This window comes from Geotrypetes seraphini, chromosome 2 (assembly GCF_902459505.1).
Source record: "Geotrypetes seraphini chromosome 2, aGeoSer1.1, whole genome shotgun sequence".
Classification (NCBI taxonomy): domain Eukaryota; kingdom Metazoa; phylum Chordata; class Amphibia; order Gymnophiona; family Dermophiidae; genus Geotrypetes; species Geotrypetes seraphini.
Window position 1 is genome coordinate 442,108,290 of NC_047085.1, and position 20,699 is coordinate 442,128,988.

Here is a 20,699-nt window from a genome sequence, read left to right on the forward strand (position 1 = left end):
CAGCGTGTCAATGTGTTGAGAGGAAGAGGTGGTCTGGGAAATTCTGCTGAGCAAACTCTGGGCCCATTTCCACCCCCCAGTTAGTCCACTCCACTCAATTGGTTCACACACTGAGTGGGTCTTTGGGTGTTGTGTTGGGATCTCTTCCAGTGGTTTATCAGTATCTCCTTCTGGTCCAAGGAAGGAAACTTTGTTATCCTTAGCATTGACCTACAGAATAGGTTTGTAACAGCGCTGCTTGTGTGGCATTAGGCTATGTAGTGATCGAAAGAAAAAAACAGACCTTTGCACATTTTTGCACTATATGGTGGGTGTATAAGGAGATTCACATTTCCTGCACAGCTAAGTCCATGTGAAGTTACCTTGTGCTGTATTTGACATCTAGCAAGGTCTCTGTTTGAAAGGAAAGATCTAAACTTAAAAATGAAGTGGCCAGAAGTTATGGGAAAAGCAGATAGTGTAGCTGGTTTTAAGAAAGATTTGGACAAATTCCTGGAGGAAAAGTCCATAATCTGTTATTAAGACATGGGGGAAGTGTCTGCTTGCCCTGGATCGGTAGCATGGAATGTTGCTACTCTTTGGGTTTCGACGAGGTACTAGTGACTTGGATTGGTTACCATGAGAATGGGCTACTGGGCATGATGGACCATTGGTCTGACCCAGTTAGGCTATTCTTATGTTATGTTCTCATCTGTAGGGGCCTTTGTTTTCACTTTTTATTTTAATGTATTTTTTTTCTGGGAACTTATCAGTGTTTTTTATAATGGGAACAAAAATGGAAGAGAATTAATGTGTGTGGGATGAGGGGGTAACTAATTTCTTCAGCTAAATAATTCAATCCACTTCAAACAGACATAGGAGAACTCACGCACCATTCACACACCCTCCAACCAAAAACGTCAAAAGAAAAAAACTGTTCGACAACCTCCTAGCCATTCGAGCTGCAACACTCGACCCCCAACCCTACAACCAATTGACATCGACCACATACTGCAAAACCTTCAAAAAGAAATAAAAACCCTTCTATTCAAAAAACACATAAAACCGAACTAACACAATCAGAACTGTCCCAAGCATCACCTGCAACTACTCCATATGTACTTCTGATGTCATGACAATTCAGACATAATTTATGTTATGTTATGTTTGGAATATAAGAAAATTTTCACTGCCTGTTTCTATTCTGACCATTTATTCCATTTCATGGTCATTACAAAAAATATTTTTTTACATGGGGGGGGGTGTCAAAAAATGATGGGCCCCGGGTGCCACATACCCTAGGTACGCCACTGCCCTCTCTACCTACCAATTAGGCTTTAGGAAATATCATAGCACAGAAACAGTAATATTAGACATCATAGATGACTGCTGGAAATTTCTAGATAAAGAGAACATCGTATTACTGATTCTTTTGGATCTAAGTGCTGCCTTTGACACTATAGACCAGTGGTCTCAAACTCAAACCCTTAGTGGGGCCACATTTTGGATTTGTAGGTACTTGGAGGGCCACAGAAAAAATAGTTAATGTCTTATTAAAGAAATGACAACTTTGCATGAGGTAAAACTCTTTATACTTTATAAATCTTTCCTTTAGCAGTTAAAGGAAAGATTGAGAACTTAGATCGGGTGGTCACGTCGTGAGAAGCCAGTATTAGTAAGGGATAGTAGCCCTGAGGAAACCCCCTCTACGGGTGAAACATGTTGGCTCATGTATCCCTTGTCAACCACCCGGTTAAGCTAAGTATTGATTTAAATACTTCTTACAAATATTTATGATATTAATCTTAAGTTATAAGTTTTTGAAAAATATAAGAAAATAATATATAAAAAACTACACTCCAAGACTTAACTAGTTTTACACTAATATCGACCCGGTGACGATTGGGTGCATAAAGCCAGGGGTCATGATCATGTATTGAACCCTTGGTGGCATCTCTGAGGGCCGTGAAGAAAAAGGAAAAAGGAAAAAGTAAACTATTAATAGAAGGCATTTAAGGGAGGTCTATAATACCACCCCTACTCACAGTCTACATTTCAGCCTTGTACTATTTACCAGCGAAGCCTACTATACAATTTATTAAGTTCTACACCGAAGCATATATTGTTAATTAGTGTATCTCAGATGTTTATATCTACAATAACTTAGTTATTGTACCACTCGCTTTCCAAATAAGTCTTGTCTATATTGTCTTTGAACATACTGTGTATGTACTCCTGTAACCCACCTGGGCTCTTTTGGAAGGATGGACTAAATAAATGAATGAATAAATAAATATGTATGTTTGTTTGTTTTAGGATATTGGAAATTTGTTGTGTTATGTTAGTTTGTGAGATGTATCTGTTTAATTTGATTTATGAATGTGATTTTTGTAACTCGCATAGAATTTGGATATGCAGGATATAAATGTTTAAATAAATATAGAGTTTACAAGTTACAGTTTGCCACAGTTGCAGAGGAAGGTTTTTCAATACAAGTCTTATCCTAACCTAACGCACACTAGGGAAGTAATACCAATATACATAACTTAGGGCCATATTCTGTAAACGGTGCCTACATTAGGCACTGCTAGATGCTCTAATTGCAGCCACCTAACAACATCTAAGGCCCTCTTCTATTAAACTGCGCTTGAAGTTTTTAGCGCGGTGAGCCACGCTGAATGGGCCGTGCTGCTCCCGACGCTCATAGAGTTTATTTTTTAATTGGTTTAATCAGTATGATAATTGCCCACTCTGGTTTTCAGCCAATCAAAAAAAAATTAAGCAATTTAAGAGTTTGGCGCTTAACTCTTAGCGCACCTAGTGAAGGCTAAGTGGAGGTGCCGTCTCACACTAAATGATGCCTATCTCAAAAAGTAGGCGTGGTTAGGGGCAGAGAATAGATGTGATTGAGTTAGATCAACCTTTTAAGCTGCTGGCACGCTAATCTCGGGGCTGCAGCTGGAGGGCACCCGGAAATACGCAGAAGTCAACACGATGATGATGTCACATGCATGCGTGATGTTATCACGTCAATGTCCATGCATGTGTGGATGTCCTCCAGCCGAGGCCCTGAGCCTCCTATTACCGCTGGTGGGGGGTGCTATAGAAGGAGAAGTGAGGAGAAGGAGCAGAGTTGTCGGCGAGGAGAGGCGCAGGCGCTGGCTGACTAACTACAGGACATGCCTCTCACCGTGATGTAATAGCCAGTCCTATTAGACAGCAAGCAAGTGTCTGGAGTAGCCTGATGCCTAGTGCAGTGGACTGCAGAGAAGGGGGACCCAGGCCCATATCTAGGGCTACCAGACGTCTGGATTTCCCAGACATGTCCTCCTTTTGAGGACATGTCTGTGGGTCCGGACGGCTTTTCAAAACCCGGCACTTTGTCCCAATTTTGAGAAGCTGTGTTGTTAGGCTAGGAGGAAGTCCACGCATGCATGGCCGTCACACGATGAGGTCACGCACATGTTCACGTGCACAAACTTCCTCCCTGCCCAACAAGAGCAGGCAGCGGGGGCGGGGCTAGAGCGGGCTTGGTTGGGATTAGGGCGGGGATAGGTAGAAATAGGCGGGCCTGGAGGCAGGGTAGGAGTCCAGATTTTCCAAAAGGAAAATCTGGCAACCCTACCTATATCCCACCCTAACACTACACACGTGTGAACCTACCAAAGTCCTACTGTACTGACGTATAGGTGATACCTGCATAATGTGACCATACAACCCATTTTGAACGGGACCGTCCCGTTTTTAGATCCCCTGTCCCGTTGTCCCCACGCACAGCTTCAGGGCAATGAAATGTTCCCTTTTCAGAGAGAGCATCCTGAAGCTGTGTGTGGGGACAAAGGGACAGGCGATCGTGGAGCCTGGGCTCTCTCCCTGATAGTTGTTACTGAGGTGATATTGCATATTTTAAAGTCATCTGTCTTGACCTCTTTGAAAACCCCCCGAATATAAATGATAACATTTTTTCTGCATATAGTGTGCTTTGTGTTTTTTATTTTATTTTATGGTTACCATTATGAAATAATAAGTTATTGTGTGTACATGAAAAATGAATGGAATAAGATGGGGGTGAGGCTGGGGCAGGATTGGGGACAGGGTTAGGGCAGGATTGGGGGCAGGACTGAAAATCAGAAGATGCCCCGTTTTGATGAAAAAAATAAAGGTTCACGTTATACCTGCATCACAGCTTGTCAGACGGACTCTACATTCATCCTCACTGCAGCATTACTCTAAAGCACCTGTTATTATTATTTTTAAAAAATGGGTATAGTAAGCAGAGTAAAGAATGTAGAGGAGAAATGGCAAAAAAGAAAACAAACCTACTTTCACAACAAGGTTAAATGCCAAGAAATATGTCATACATCTTTCTTTTGTTTTGACTCCTGTAGGGCCTGATGCAGAATTGCAATCAAATGCATGCTTCCTACCTCTTTCAACAAGATAAGCACTATGACCTATCATATGACACTGGAGACAAAGCTCTGCAATGCGGGCGCCATGTTGATATCTTCAAGTTATGGCTGATGTGGAGAGCAAAGGTGAGAAAGTATGCAACTTGAAGCTTTGCTTGATGAACAATAGCAAGACATATTTGGCGTTAATCACAACTAATGCCTCAATTCATGATTGAATTATTAATCACAATTAACAAACACAAGCATGCCATTTTTTCTCTGCCTTCCTCCCCTCCTCCCCACACAGTTCAGCATCTCCCCTCCCCTCCGCACCCCACCACTGCTCGATGCCCCCTTGCATCCCACCATGGTTTGATGCCCCCCATACCCTTGTACCAGGCATCCGGTTCACTTTTCAAGCCATTCTTCAGCCCTGCAGCAGCAGCCCAACTGAAAGGCCTTTCCCTGTAACCCAGTCCACAGGAAATTACATCAGAAGGGGGCAGGATAGGTGAGAGGAAAAGTTTCAGTGCAGGCCGCAGGCAGCCTTTCAGTAGGTCAATTAACCGCAATTAAAATTTTTAATCAAAATGCAGCCCTACTTTTTATATTATTCTACAAAATCGTGAATGTTCACTGGACCAAGGGTGTCGTTTTATCATAAATTTCCATATCATTTCTGTGAATGTGCCACCATTCCTGCTCCAAACAGCATTATAGAAACATAGAAACATAGTAAAATGACTGCTCACTCATCATGATTTAGAAAATAATTACATTTGGGGTAAGCTTATTTTTTTTTCTGTAATTCTGCAGAAGGCCTACAAAATCATTTTCATTCTTCAGAAATGCTACAGCAAATATATTTTTCAGCATAACCCAAAATGTGCATTTAATTTTCCCTTTGTGTGTTTCCTTTGATTACCTTTAAGGGATCATTTGTTCAAATGGAACTGAAACTCCATTATTCACCATAGTTTTTGTATCTGATTTTAGCTGCTATACAGCATAAGTGTTTTGTTGGATTGTAATCAGTTCCAAAAAGCCAGATATCAAGACTATACACAAAAGCCAGCAGACTGGTTTCCTCTCTATTCCTTCCCGCAGCAATTATAAAACAAATTCTTGCAAGCTACTTTGAAGAAACAAATTGCACGACATCATTCCTGGCAGTCAAACTGACTTGGCCACAGCATTCACGTTTTAAACTGTTGCTCTGCATTATAGATTCAGCTGGCTGCATATATTTAACAGATTTAAATGCAGTGGTTTCGTACGTTGGCCTTTAAGCTCGATTGTTTTCTCAAAACGATTTCCAGATCAAAAGGTCTATTTGGTTCAGTGAACTAACTGCTCTCCGCAGATGGTAAATTGTATCCTGAAAAAGGATTTAAAGTCTGTGTGTTTTGAAAGCGTGTTCATTTTGCTTTTACTTTTCAACAGTTAACCCTCTCTCTCCCAATGTATCCTAGCTAGTTCTCTTATTCTTTTTCAGTCGTCCCTATCCCATAGTAATAATGCAAGTGACAAGACAGCAATGCTTGACTGAAAGGCGTGCTTCGCAGAGCCCTCATTAGTCTGCTATAAGTGCCCCATTTGTTTGAACAGTTGCAAAGCAGATGCCATCTGCATATGCTAAGTACTTCTAAACTTAGGGGTCAATAGTGGAACAATATTTAACTGAGTAGAAAGGTTCCTAGCTGGTTAATTCCCACTTACTGAGGCAAAGCCAGATATTCAGCAGCACTTACCCAGATTTTAATGTTAAATATTCAGGCAGACCTCCATGGCACTATTTGGTTAGCTCAAGAGCAGTCTGTGGCAGAGTCCGGGCAGCTTTTGAGCAGTCCTAACTTGGCCAGGTTAGCTATGCAGGTCCCAGCACTGAATAATGCTGGCACCCACCTAACTGCCAGCTACTCCTCAGTGGCACTACTTGTACTGCCCCTGACCTGCCCGCTTTTAACATGGACAATCAGAGATGATATTCAGCGGCACTGCCTGGTTTAATGTCACTGACTATTGGCGGCTGGGTGGCTCACTGTGATTTAAGTGGGCCAGAGCCTCTCCTGCTTGCTTAAATCGCTCTGAATATCGGGCCCAAGATTTACTCCTGGTGGAATGCTGCACAACTGTGCAGCGCAGAATTCTGCACAGATGTTCTGTTCTGCCCCTGACCCTCTCTCTGACCGATCTGCTAACTAACCAACCAACCTCACCCCCTCCCTGTAAGAGCCGACAAACCTGCAGGCCTCCTAAAGCAGTAGCAGCAACGGAGGCCAGCCAGCAGACACAGAACTGCAAACAGCATGCTTGCGACCAGCCCGGTCAGGGTCATCCCTCTGCCGTGTCGCTTCCTGTGGATGGATGACACAACAGAGGGAAGGTCTTGGCAGGGCGGCTGCAAGGAGCCTGTTGACAACGTTGCCTCTGCTGGCCATCCAGTCACCACCGCTGCTGCTGCTGCTTTGGAAGGTCTGCAGGTATGTCTGTTCTCACTGGGTGGGGTCAGTCAGTCAGAGAGGCCAGACCACACTGGGAGGGGAGGGGCAGGGACATGGATGCTGGACCACAATTTTTGGGGGGAGGAGGGAACATGGATGCTAGGCCCATGGGGAGGAGGGGACATGGATGCTGGACTGCAAGTGTGGGGAAAGGAGGGGAGGGGCAGGGATTCTGGACTGTAAGTGGGGAGAGAGAGGAGGGGACATGGATGCTGGACTGCAAGTATAGGGGGTGAGAGGATAGGACATGGAGGTTAGACCTGCAGGGGAAGGAGGAGAGGGGAGGTGACATGGATGCAAGGGGGGAGGGGGCCCAGACCAAAAAGAGGGGTGAGAAGAAAGAGATGCTTGGCCATGGAGAGAAGGAGAGAGAGATGCTAGACCATGGGAATTGGGGAAGGGTTTCAGGGTGCAAGCAAGAGAGGTGGTTGGAAGGGTAAGGAGTCATAGGTTTTGGACCCACAAGTGCAGGAGGGGGTATGGTAAAGAGAGGAAGAAAGAGTAACCAAGACCAGGAATAGGGTGGGAAGAGAGGAAGAGATTCTTAGTAGAGAATGATGTGGGGACAAAATTTGTTCCCATCCTATCACTGCAAGCTTGGTCACTGTCCTCGCCCTGTCAACTCTATCTGATCCCATCCACACAAGCCTCAAATAGTTATGATTTTATATTGAAATCATTTTATTAAAGTTTAAAAAAAACAGTATTCTGTTTCTGTTTTATACCTCCCCCCCCCTTTTTTTTTTTTTTTTTTTTTTTGCAGGTCCAGCACCCTCTTTGTCTCTTCCCTCCTGTTCCAGCACCTATCTCCCTTCTCCCCAACCCCCAGATCAGGTCCAGATCTCTCTCTCCCTTATACTCTGAAACCAGCTAGTCAGCCAGCACACAACACACCATGGTCACTGCAGTAGAATCCACCCCCTCCACAAGTCCAGCAGCCCCCCATGCAGGTACAACAGCAGCAGCAATGTCCCACATGAGTCAGCATTTCTAAGCCTTCTTTCCCAGTTTCCCTCACACCTATTTTACCTTTAGGAGCCTCAGTCACCCCATGGAGAAAGATCTTACATAAGAATAGCTATACTGGGTCAGAATAATGGTCCATCTAACACAGCATTCTGTTGCTACCGTGGATGAACCAAGTTATCAAATTTCTATCAGTCTCAGTTTGATTCTTTTTTATTAAATAAAAAACTGTGGGAAGTGATCTGAAACTAGGGGAAATTATCCTTTAGCCTACCAAAGTAAGCCTGGCTCCAGCCAATGCCCAGTTGGAAAAAATAGACTTATCTTTCTATACCTTGGTCAGGATACTCAATCTAAAGAGCTAGCTACTGCCCAAGACATTGTGAATGAGACCAAAGTTACACTCCATTAAGCTTAGTTGCCAGCCCATCATTTGATTCATTCATTCACTTATATTTGATGACATAGCTCACCAATACCTGTCTGAGGATAGTAATACTGTTACTCTATGCCTCACTAACGTATGTGCACACTACAAGTAAAATGAAGAGGTTGGACCTGGATTCTAGAAACCAGACATGCCTATCACAAACATTAAACCTGGACACATCAGTGACAGCACCAGTGCTTTGCATAGGTCCGTATGAGCAATTACTTCGGAAAATTGTGAGCCATGGAATCGAGGGTGAAATACTCCCATGGATTAAAAACTTGTTGGAGCATAGGAAACAGAGAGTGGGGGTAAATGGACAATACTCGGACTGGAAGAACGTCACCAGTGGGGTGCCGCAGGGCTCGGTACTTGGACCCGTGCTCTTCAACATCTTTATAAATGATCTGGACATAGGTACAATGAGCAAGGTGATTCAATTTGCGGACGATATGAAGATATTCAGAGTAGTAAAGCCGCAGGGGGATTGCGAAGATCTGCAACGTGACATAATCAGGCTCGAGGAATGGGCATCGACATGGTAGATGAGGTTCAATGTGGATAAGTGTATAGTGATGCATATCAGTAACAAAAATCTCATGCACGAATACAGGTTGTCCGGGATGGTACCTGGAGAGACCTCTCAGGAAAGTGAGAGAGATGCCAGACTATATGGGCCAAGGAGGGTATTCAGGGTGCAAATGAGAGAGGGGTGGGATTTAGAGGGAAACAGAACTGTAGTTGTGGTGATAGAGGCTAAAACTGTAGTTGTGGTGAGGAGGCTAAAACCTGAGAAAGGACAAGGCAGGAAGGAGTTTCAGGCCTCAGGATAGGAGAATTCTATGCAAAACACTACAAATAAACTGCATAATTTTGAAATATTGTGCGCAGAATTTTCAAAAACTTTGCACAGAATTTCACCAGAAGTAAATACAGTGGTACCTTGGATTACGAGCATAATCCATTCCAGGAGCATGCTCGTAAACCAAAATGCTTGTTTATCAAAGCGAGTTTCCCCATAGGAAATAATGGAAACTCGCTTTGATGCGTTCCCCCTCCCCATGAGAACCAGCATTGCTCCCGCCGAAGGCCCCCCTTGCGATCCGGCAACTCCCCCACGCGATCGGGCACCCCCCCCCCCCGCCACGATCGGGCACACCCCCCGACGCGATTGGGCACCCCCCTCCCGCCATGATCCGGCACCCCCCCCCCACCGACGCAATTGGGCACCCCCCTGCCATGATCCGGCACCCCCCCCCCTGACGCTTCTTACCCTCATCTGGGCACTGGCACTGACATGTCCTATGCTTGGTGCCAGTGCCCGAAGATCAGCCTCCTCTTCTGCTAGGCCTTGAGCATCTGAGCATGCTCAAGGCCTGCGAGTTCACGTTCTGCGCACAATATTTCAAAATTATGCAGTTTATTTGTAGTGTTTTGCGTAGAATTCTCCTATCCTAAGGCCTGAAACTCCTTCCTGCCTTGTCCTTTCTCAGGTTTTAGCCTCCTCACCACAACTACAGTTTTAGCCTCTATCACCACAGCTACAGTTTTGTTTCCCTCTAAATCCCACCCCTCTCTCATTTTCACCCTGAGCCCCTATAGTCTGGCATCTCTCTCTCTCTCCCTCTCTTCACTGGCTAAGAATTAGAAAATGCCATGGAGATGGGTTCCCATGGTAAACTGTGGGAAATCCACGGAAAAGGGAAAATTGCAGCTGGTTTATCGTGGGAAGGGGAACCAGACCTTTTACTGCACTCAGACATCTCTAAACCTTCCTCCCCAGCTCCCCCCATGCCTATTTTACCTTTAGAAGACAGCCATGCCATAGAGAAAAATCTTCAGAGGGTGTGCTGGGGTCTTCCTTCTGCCAAGTCCTTTCTTGATGTAACTTCTGGTTTCACAATATCGGAAGTTACATCAAGCAGAAGAGGAGGCCGATCTTCGGGCACCGGCACCAAAAACAGGACATGCTGGTGCCGGTGCCCAGATGAGGGTAAGAAGCATCGGGGGGGTGCCGAATCGTGGCGGGGGGTGCCCAATCGTGTCAGGGGGGTGCCGGATTGCGTCGAGGGGGTGCCGGATCGCGGGGGGGGAGGGTGCCGGATTGTGGGGGGGGCGCTCGTAAATCGAGCCATGTTCGGTTTCCGAGGCACCGATTTTACAAATGTTTTGCTCGTCTTGCAAAACACTCGCAAATCGGTGCACTCGTAAACCGAGGTATCACTGTATTCCCATCTGCTGCAAGGCAAATTCATATTTACTGCGGGAGTTCATTTTCTTATATGAACTACCAGCATGATTATTCAGACAGTAGTAAGGCCTAAAAGGCTAACTAGAGGAACAGAGGAGTTCTGGAAGTAAATAACCAAGGCATTTAAAGATAGATAATGTTGAAGAAATGTTAATAGGCTGCCTCATTAAGTGGGAATTTACCAGCTACTCAGTTAAATATTGTTCCAATATTGACCCCTAAGTTTAGAAGTACTTAGCATATGCATCTGCTTTGCAACTGTTCAAACAAATGGGTCACTTATAGCAGACTAATGAGGGATCTGCGAAGCATGCCTTTCAGTCAAGCATTGCTATCTTGTCACTTGCATTATTACTATGGGATAGGGACGACTGAAAAAGAATAAGAGAACTAGCTAGAATACATTGGGAGGGAGAGGGTTAACTGTTGAAAAATAAGTTTGCTGTTGCCAAGTTGTTCTGTCACTGATTCTACGGTGTAGTTCAGTAAATGGATCCTATACAGATGTGCGTGTATTGTGGAATCTGGATTTCTTGAGCATTCACTGAATCACCTGACCTTGACCACAGTAGGTAGCAAAAATCAACTGTATACAAATTTTCTCAGCAGCACCAAACTCCCCCTCCCCCCCCACCACCACCACTCCGCAAGTGGTGCGGCCACATAGGATACAAATAGGGAAAGGTACAAATATTGCTCCAACCCACTGTCTCCTCTCATAGGCAGTGGAAAAATCAGGGTGCAACTATAGCTTGGTATGCTTGTTGCAGGTTTCCAGGTCTCGCTGTGTCATTGTCACGTAGAAACTGACATTTCAGCCACCATGCTGTGGCTTTCTTCAGGGTATGCTCTGAAGTCTGCAGTGTGACTTTGGAAATAGTGGGTTCACAGACCTGATTGGGAGCAAGGCAGCCACCTATTTGAATTTTGGCGGGAAAGTCAGTTGGTCAGTAATTTGAATTTTGTTGTGAAAGTCTATAGAATGGAAAGGTCTCTGGTAGGTATAAAGATGTTCTCCCTGTGGAGCTGGGTTAGATGTTCTTTCAGGGTTTCCTTAACTGCCAGCTGTGGAAACCCTGAGAAAACATATAACTTGGTATGTTCATATTCCTAAGACACCTCTGAAGATACACCTTGTTCAAGATCTATTTTAACCTTATACATTAGGTCCCACAAGACTTGCCATTACAATGTAAATTTTCTGGTGTTTTTGTCTCAAATTACAATAAATGTTTTTCACAATGCTTATTGTACAATACTTTCTAGGTATCATTTATGTATCTAATCCTTTATCTTATGTGCATAAATTAGCTATGCAACTTATCCACATAAGCATACTATCATTATACAGTATGCAACAACCAAAATACCTACCACAGAATGGAAAATCTGTTCAACATATGTTCATTTTTCTAGACAAAATAACAATTTTCAAAATCCAAGCAACTATTTCAAAGGAGATTAATCTTTCATAGTTGAAAGACTAGGCAACGAAAAGCACTATTGCCTACAAACTGACTGCAACAACATTAAAGGCGTGGAATGCTTCCATTATTGTACTTTATAGATGGTAAATAGATATAATAAAACTTTCCAAACAACTGTGCAAGACTGCTGTTATCTATATCTTGAGTTTCAAAGGGATAGGGTATGAACCATTGTGTTCTATATTCTTTATCCAGGGAACAGTAGGATTTGAAGCACATATTGATAAGTGCTTGGACCTTGCGGAATATCTTTACAACAGAATAAAGAACAGAGAAGGATTTGAAATGGTAATTGATGGAAAGGTATGCATTCTTTTTTTCAACTAATAACTTTTAACTTATGTCTTGTGAAACTGAAAAGTCATACGATGACCTTGATATTCAAACGTGCTTATCTGGGTAGCAGTTCCTGCAATCTAGATAAATGCTGACAAGGGCCTAACTGTTCATTTTCAGCCTCACTATTCAGATAGGATTGTTGAAAGTTATTACAGACTGCTGTGTCACTAGCTGGATAGATAACAGTGTGAGGCCTAGGACACTGAAATTTAAAACAAACTTTAAATTAATCTGAAACACTCTTCTGTACCTAATATTCTGTACATGTTTAATGGCTTGCTTGTATTTGTTAAATTCAATAAAAACAAAAATTAAAAAACAAAAAGCCAAAAACTCATGTGCTGATAGGAGTAACACTGACTCCCTCACGATGAAACAAGATTGCATCACAATACCCAATTATTACACATGTAAAAATCCTAACATTCATTTATTGATGCAAAATGTATCATAGAATTATACCAAAAGTATATCATGTCAATTTTTAAACGGGGCATCCAAATTCAAGATTTCCTGGATATCCAGAGACTTGTGTTCCACTGTGCTTTCATACATCCAAATCCAGTGACATTTGGGTATTTACCCAAAATATTTATGTACCATATATACTCGAATATAAGTCGATCTGAATATGTCGAGACCCCCATTTTTCCCCAAAAAGGAGGAAAAAATGGTTGACTCAAATTTAAGTCGGGCAGCTTAATATTCAAGTGCCCTGCCCTGTCTTGCTTTGCACCCAGCCCCCTCCCTGCCAGGCACTGTACTTAGCCCCCTTCCCTCCCTCTCCTGTCAGGCACTACACCCAGCTCCATTCCCTCCCTCCCCTGTCAGACACTGCACCTAGCCCTTTTCCTTCCCTCCCTCCCTCCCCTTTCAGGGTCTTCACCCAGCCCTCACATCCCTCCCAGGCTCTGCACTCTGTCCCTCCTCCCTACCATGTCCTCGAACCTCCTCTGCCGATCCCTGGTGGTCCAGAGGTGCAGCGAGCAGGAGCGAGCTTTTCGATCTCCTGCCCTGTTACTAACCCAGTCGGTGGTGGCTGCTGCAAGATTGGGTTTCTTCAGCCGCCGAGCGGCACCAAGCAGGAGCGGCTTCTTGACTGGCTCCCGCAAATTCTCGTGGAGTTGGATGGCTGGTAGGCCATTTCCCAGGGGAAGGTATTTGACAGCAGAGAGTGATCGTGGGAAGGGGGAAAGTTTCAGTTTCAGTCGAAAATTCACAAGTAACTGGTTGAAACCCAAATCCAGGTTTTTGGGTCTGTTTCAGTGCCAGATCCAAAACTGAAACTAAAATTCAATCAGCCTCTAATTTGATGCAATATGCATGAAGGTAGTGGTGATTCTGATGCCAACATCAGCCAATCACATCTGTTCCATTGCATGAAGAATATATTTAAGAATTTGCTGTCTGAACTGCTGCTTGAAGGTATAGATGATACAGTGATCGTAAGGCTGAATCACACTTGTGTTAGGTGTCAGTTGCTAACATCAGTATGCACCAGTCAATTGTTTACGAGCAACTGGACTCTCTTTTTCATCTTGTTGTCAAATGCAAAGACTCAGTCTTTAAACCATTCATCCGTCATCCATATAGGTTTGTTTGCTTTGTAGAGCACAGAAAGACTTTTAACATTCTAGAAACAGAGCAGATGTTGTGATTTTTCTAATTACAAAAAGTGAGGTTGTGAGTTCAATTCCCATTGCAAATCCTTGTGACTCTGGGCAAGTCACTTAACACTTCATTGCCCCAGGTACAAACTAAGTACCTGTCTAAAAAAATGTATAAACCGCTTTGATTGTAACCACACACAGAAAAAGCAGTATACAAGTCCCACCCCCTTTACCCTTTTATCCACTGAGGAGAGGTAGGATTAGGTGGAAGGATAAGTAGCTCAGTCTTGGCCATGTTTTCATGCGCTGACAGATTGAAAATGCTGGGGCTGTTCTCTCTGGAGAAGAGGAGACATGATAGAAACCTTCAAAATACTGAAGGGCATAGAAAAAGTAGATAAGGACAGATTCTTCAAACTGTGGGGAACCACTAGCACTAGGGGCCATTCGGTGAAATTGAAAGGGGACAGATTTAGAACAAATGCTAGGATGTTCTTTTTTACCCAGAGGGTGGTGGACACATGGAACGCGCTTCCAGAGGTTGTGATAGGCCAGAGCACAGTACAGGGGTTCAAGGAAGGTTTAGATAGGTTCCCAAAGGAGAAAGGGATCGAGGGGTACAGATAGAAGCAAAGGTAGGTTATAGAAATGGTCAGGAACCACTTCACAGGTCATGGACCTGATGGGCCGCCGCAGGAGCGGACCACTGGGCAGGATGGACCTCTGGTCTGACCCAGTGGAGGCAACTTCTTATGTTCTTATGTTCAATTTTAAATGGCAGTGGGACATCCAGGCAGCAAAGTCGGACAGGGAGGCTGAGACTCAGACACGGATTCCTGTAGAGATTTCTGGTGTAGAGAGGTAGATCTGGGAGTCGTCAGAATAGAGGTTATATTGAAAACCATGGAAGGAGACCAGAGCACCAAGGGAATGAGTATAGAAGGAGAAAGGAAAAGGTTCCAGGACAGAACCTTGGGCTATTCCAACTGATAGTGGGATATCAGTGGAGGAGGATCCACCATTGCATACACGAAAGGTGCGATATGAGAGAGAGGAAGAGAAACAAGAAAGAACAGAGCCCTGAAATCCATGTGAGGACAATGTATCAAGGAGAAGGTGGTGGTCTACAGTGACAAAAGTAGTAGATGGATTGAGAAGGTTGAGGATAGGTCAGAGGCCTTTGGATCTCCCCCCTGCTAATTCAGAGAAAAGTCCAGGGTGAGTTTTTCACCATTACTTTCCTATGGCACTAACATGAAATGCTGTGAAAGACCAAATAGGATATCTTACATCTGTGGAAGCCACCTATGCCAATTCAAAAGCTACTACTGTATGCAATATTTCTAGAGAATTTTCATACTGGTCCAACTTTAAAGTTATTAATACTGTAATCAGAATTTTTCATCACTTGCTATAATATATCATGTATTCCGCCTTTCAGCCTCAACACACAAATGTCTGCTTTTGGTATGTACCTCCCAATATACGTAACATGGAAGACAATGAAGAAAGACTGAATCGTCTTTCAAAGGTAAGCAAAGGAAAAAGGCAAGAATGATGTTAGCAGGCATTAGGAAAGGCATAACCACTAGAAAAAAAAAAAAGATGTGAGAATGCCCCTGGCCAAGTCCTAGGTGAGACCTCACCAAGAATATTCCACCCAATTCTGGAACATTTTACCTAACTCTTAAAAGATACCATCAAGCTTAAAAGATACAGTACAAAAGTGGTGCAAAGTTTACTTCAAAAGTTATAGTAAGTTAGACTTAAGGACCTTCCCCCTAATTCTATAAACTTGCATATGCAAATTTAGGCTTAGCATATGTGTATGCAATTTATACAGTAGAATAAAGTCAGTTGCATGCAAAACTTAATTTAATAATTGGCTGTTAATTTGAGTTAATAGCTAATTAGTAGTCACTATTCTAGAAACTGTGTGCTGCCCCCCGCCCCCCCCCCCTCTGCGAACAGCGTTGGCAGGAGGAATGCCCAATCCCTCCTGCCGTAATCCCCCCATCCCTCTTGAAAAGATTGCTGGCAGGAGGGATGTCCAGTCCCAACTGCCAGAAACCCCCCCCCCCCCCCAAAGATCATTGGCAGGAGGGATGCCCAGTCCCTCCTGCCAGAATCCCCCCTGAAAAGTATCCCACACAGACCCCCCCCCAAACACATCTGCCTCCCTACCACCACACCCATGACTAGCCTTAGGTGAAATTAGGTGGCCCTACACGCTTCCCTAGGCTCACGGAGGCGCCTACTATGTAGGCAGCCTGCCCGGGATGATTGGGGTTTTTTTAACGTGTATCCCAATTGGTGGTTAGACAGCAGTAGGCCGCCTAAAATCGGGATGCTATTTATAGAATTTGCCGCACAGTGCTTTACATTATATTAACCATGTAAGAGACAGTCCCTGCTTAATAGAGTTTACAATCCAATCAGACAGATAAACAGGACAATTAGGGTAGGAAATTGCAGAGGGAGTGACAAATAGACATGGGTACTGTACAGATTGGTTGCAAATAAAGATTAGGAGCTCCTTTTATTATGCTGCAGTAGAGTTTTATACCGCAGGCCATCGAGGTAAATGCTCTGACACTCATTCAATTCCTGTGAGCATCAGAGCCTATATCTTGCTGCCCATGGTAAGAATCTCTACCGCAGTTTAGTAAAAGCCAGAGTAAATAAGATAGCAGAAAGTGTTGAACCTTGGGGTACACCTGATATTCATTGGGATCATTTTGATGACATCCGCTAGAGAATTTCAAGATTATTGTAATGGTATATTATGTACACCATGTCAGTACCTGCCTGCAGTTCCACAAGATTTTAAAGTGATTTAACAAAATAGTATTATCTGTAGTATCAAATGCCAAAGCAACATCTAATAACCCCCTCCCCCCCAAAAAAAATATTAATTTCCTCTCTCAAAACTTAACTGTAATCTATCAAAGAGTGAGAACAACAAAGTTTATACTCCATGATTAATCCTAAAACCAAATTGAAATGGATTTACAAACTCTTGAGTATAAGCAAACTCCATTAATTGCTGTAAAACCAAATTTTCCATTACCTTCACTGGAAAAGGCAACCGAGAAATTGGATAGTAATTCTCTGAATTCTGTGGATCCAATCTGGAATTCTTTAGCAATGGGTGTACAGATGACCTTTTCAAAATCGTAGGCATAACAACTTCCTTAGGGCCGCCTTCTACTAAGCTGCGATAGAGGTTTCTGCCATGGTCCAGGATGCTAAACACTCCGACACTGCTTTGACACTCATAGAAATCCTATGAGCATCGAAGCATTTAGAGCCCTGGGCAATGGTCAAAACCTGCAGCTTAGTAAAAGAGGACCTATAAGATTTATATACCATGATATTTAATCTGCAACACCATCGCCCATCACCTAATACTTTAAAACTGAATAAAGATTTAAAGGAGAGGATGAGTTATTCAAAAGCTTAATACTCTCCCTAATCTGACACTCATCAACCATTTTAAACTCAGTTCATAAAGAGTCAACTAGGAAAATGAACAGTCAAAAGTCCAATTTGAAGTTATGAGGGATCACTGAAAAGTTCTCAAGTAGAAAACGATGTGGAGCCGTGAAACTTTCAAGTTTTTTTCCACACTTTTCATGACACTTTATTTCAATGAGGCAAATGGACCCAAGTATAGGGAAACCAAGTCATTGTGACATCACTGATTAGGTTGTCTCTTAGGCACTGGTGGATTGAGGCATTATGACATCGCAATACAAGGGGCTGCTGAAAAGTTCTCAGCCCAACCAAGAAGAGAATGATGTGGAGCCATGAAACTTACAAGTTATTCCACACTTTTCTTGACACTTTTTAAGAACATAAGAATTGCCGCTGCTGGGCCAGACCAGTGGTCCATCATGCCCAGCAGTCCACTCCCACAGCAGCCCTTAGGCCCTAACAGTCTAGCCTTAGCTGCATATGTTCTGATTCAGCAGGAACTTGTCTAACTTTGTCTTGAATCCCTGGAGGGTGTTTTCCCCTATGACAGATTCTGGAAGAGCGTTCCAGTTTTCTACCACTCTCTGAGTGAAGAAGAACTTCCTTACGTTTGTACGGAATCTATTCCCTTTTAACTTTAGAGAGTGCCCTCTCGGTCTCTCTGTCATGGAGAGGGTGAACAACCTGTCTTTATCTACTAGGTCTATTACCTTCATTATCTTGAATGTTTCGATCATGACCCCTCTCAGTCTCCTCTCACTGTACGCCAACTCCTTTAGCCCCTTAACCATTTTAGTCGCTCTTCTCTGGACCCTCTCAAGTAGTACCGTGTCCTTTTTCATGTACGGCGACCAGTACTGGATGCAGTATTCCAGGTGGGGGCATACTATGGCCCTTTACAGCGGCATGATAACCTTCTCCGATCTGTTTGTGATCCCCTTCATACTGTGTCAAGTAAAGTGTGGAATAACTTGTAAGTTTCATGGCTCCACATCATTCTCTTCTTGGTTGGGCTGAGAACTCTTCAGCATCCCCTTGTACAAGAATGTATTGTGCATATTATCTCATTGTAATTGTTAATGTTACATTTGCAATGCTGCAGCCCTAGTAAAACTACAATCTCTTTGTCAAATTATTGTTAAACCTTATTGGCTTAATTGATTTTTACCTGAGTAGGGGGTGGATAGCAATGAATGAGGGGGGAGAAAAGAGAGTGCCTATGGCTATCTGCCCAGTTTAAACCAGTTATATTTCCTAATAGGAAGTGTGCTGGTGTTATAAGCCCTGAATAGTTGCTTTTTCAGGGAACATCTGGGAAAAATAGAAAAGCAGTGGGCAAAACTTATGGAAGCTATTTTAAGGGCAATAAACCTTGTTATTAGGAAAGCAGCTAAAAAGTAAGAGGAAAAGAATGCATTGGTTCTCAAAAGTAGAAGCTCAAAAGGTAAAGAAAAAGAGGATAGCCTTCATAAACGACAAGAGATCACAGAAAGAAAGACAGGTGACAATATCTGAAAAAGCAGAGAAGCTGATAAAGTAGTCAGGAAAGCAAAGATGCAAATGAAATTTATGATTAGATGAGTTCTGGGTTTTTTCTATATTAAAAGTTTGAGCAATTTATTTTTAAAGTGATGCTTTGGTTTTTGTTTTTTTACATGCACAGGTAGCACCTGTGATTAAAGCTAGAATGATGGAATATGGATCCACGATGGTTAGCTATCAACCACTTGGAGACAAAGTGAACTTCTTTCGTATGGTCATCTCGAACCCAGCTGCGAGTCACCAAGACATTGATTTCCTAATTGAAGAAATAGAGCGTCTTGGACAAGATTTATAGTCTGGCCTCCAAATCCCTTGTCAGGCAACTGAGTTGTTGCAAAGTGTGTGAATGTATTTGTAGTGCATTCAAAAGTAGTTCTATATTGTGTCGTCTAAAGTACCGTACAATCTGAAATCAAAAAATAATGTTCCTGTTAAAAGCTTTTTCTTATGTTTTAGAAAAAACCCCTATAATAACTAGTTGTGTAAGGCTGAATTAATATATTGATAAAGGAACAATAATGTGATTTTGTGAAAGGTTCCCCAACTTTAATAATGTTATTTACTGTTAAGTAGTCAGACTGGTACCGGATTTAATAGAAATTCTTAAAAGTCAAAAGAGATGCTTTTAAGGGGGTAATCAAACTTAAATATAAAATATCTATTTAAAAACACAAAAAATTATTGACTTTTTCATATTATCAGAACTGTATTTCTTATTTAACTATAGAAACATTTCAAATGTATTTAAATACATATAATTTTACAAAAGGAAAATATATATATAAAAACAAATCCTATTTTGTAAATGAACAGATTTTTATTTTGTATGGGTTATAAAAAGTAAGGGACAAAAGTTACCAAAACTAAATAAGATTGCTTTCCTTTTAGAAGCTTGAGTTGTGCATATTTTAAAATATAAACCCATAATGCAGTGCCACTGAATTTTTTTTATTTTTTTATCACCTAAATACATAATCATCTAGGACAGTAATTTCCAAACCTGCCCACAGTTAACCCCATCTAGTCAGTATTTCAGGATATCCAGAGTGAACATCCATGAGATAGATTTGAATGCACTGCCTCAGTTTTATAAAAATATTTCTCTTGCATATTCATTGGGGATTTCCAAAAGACCCAAAAAGCTGGAGGTCCCTAAGATCAAGCCTGAAAACCACACGCATAATAGGACAGCAAGATTTTAAGAGTTTTGCGGTTCTTATAAAAGATTAGTAGATGTCTAAATGATATTAGACATAACCATAAAATCATGGGGGGGAAAAAGAGAAAAAAATTTTGTACCAAGTATCAAAAGGAACAAAAATAGCAGAGATTATGAAAGTTATCAAGCTGGCAACTATACTCTAATTGAGTACAACATATACATTGGATTGGAATAGAACCCAACACAGGCTCTGTTTCAGCAAATCTGCCTGCATAAAGGGTCCAAAACAACAAAAAGATTGTGGAACAGAATATCAGATGTACCAGTTTGTAGTTTAATAAGCATCGAAATAACTTAAAAACAATAATCTTAAAAACAATCCACAAAGGATGTATGCAGTCACAAGTGACCCACAAGATAAAAACCAAATAATGTATAAAATACAAATGACCCAACATGGGCCGTGTTTCGGCAAAATGAAATGCCTTCCTCAGGGGTCTTATAGGGTCCTTGGATATCCTAAATATAAAAACATGAAAGTCACACAAATCCAAGCAG

The 20,699-nt window shown here is 42.5% G+C and overlaps 1 protein-coding gene across 1 annotated transcript in view; it reads left to right on the forward strand.

Moving 5' to 3' along the window:
* The window catches only part of GAD2 (glutamate decarboxylase 2), a 149,260-nt gene extending 129,986 nt beyond the window's left edge, over window positions 1-19,274 (forward strand). Inside the window, exons 13-16 of the mRNA XM_033934223.1 lie at window positions 4,368-4,517; window positions 12,207-12,314; window positions 15,402-15,491; window positions 19,101-19,274. Coding sequence (XP_033790114.1) covers window positions 4,368-4,517; window positions 12,207-12,314; window positions 15,402-15,491; window positions 19,101-19,274 — 522 coding nt within the window. The remainder of the gene's footprint in view (window positions 1-4,367; window positions 4,518-12,206; window positions 12,315-15,401; window positions 15,492-19,100) is intronic.
* The last annotated feature ends 1,425 nt before the right edge of the window (window positions 19,275-20,699 follow it).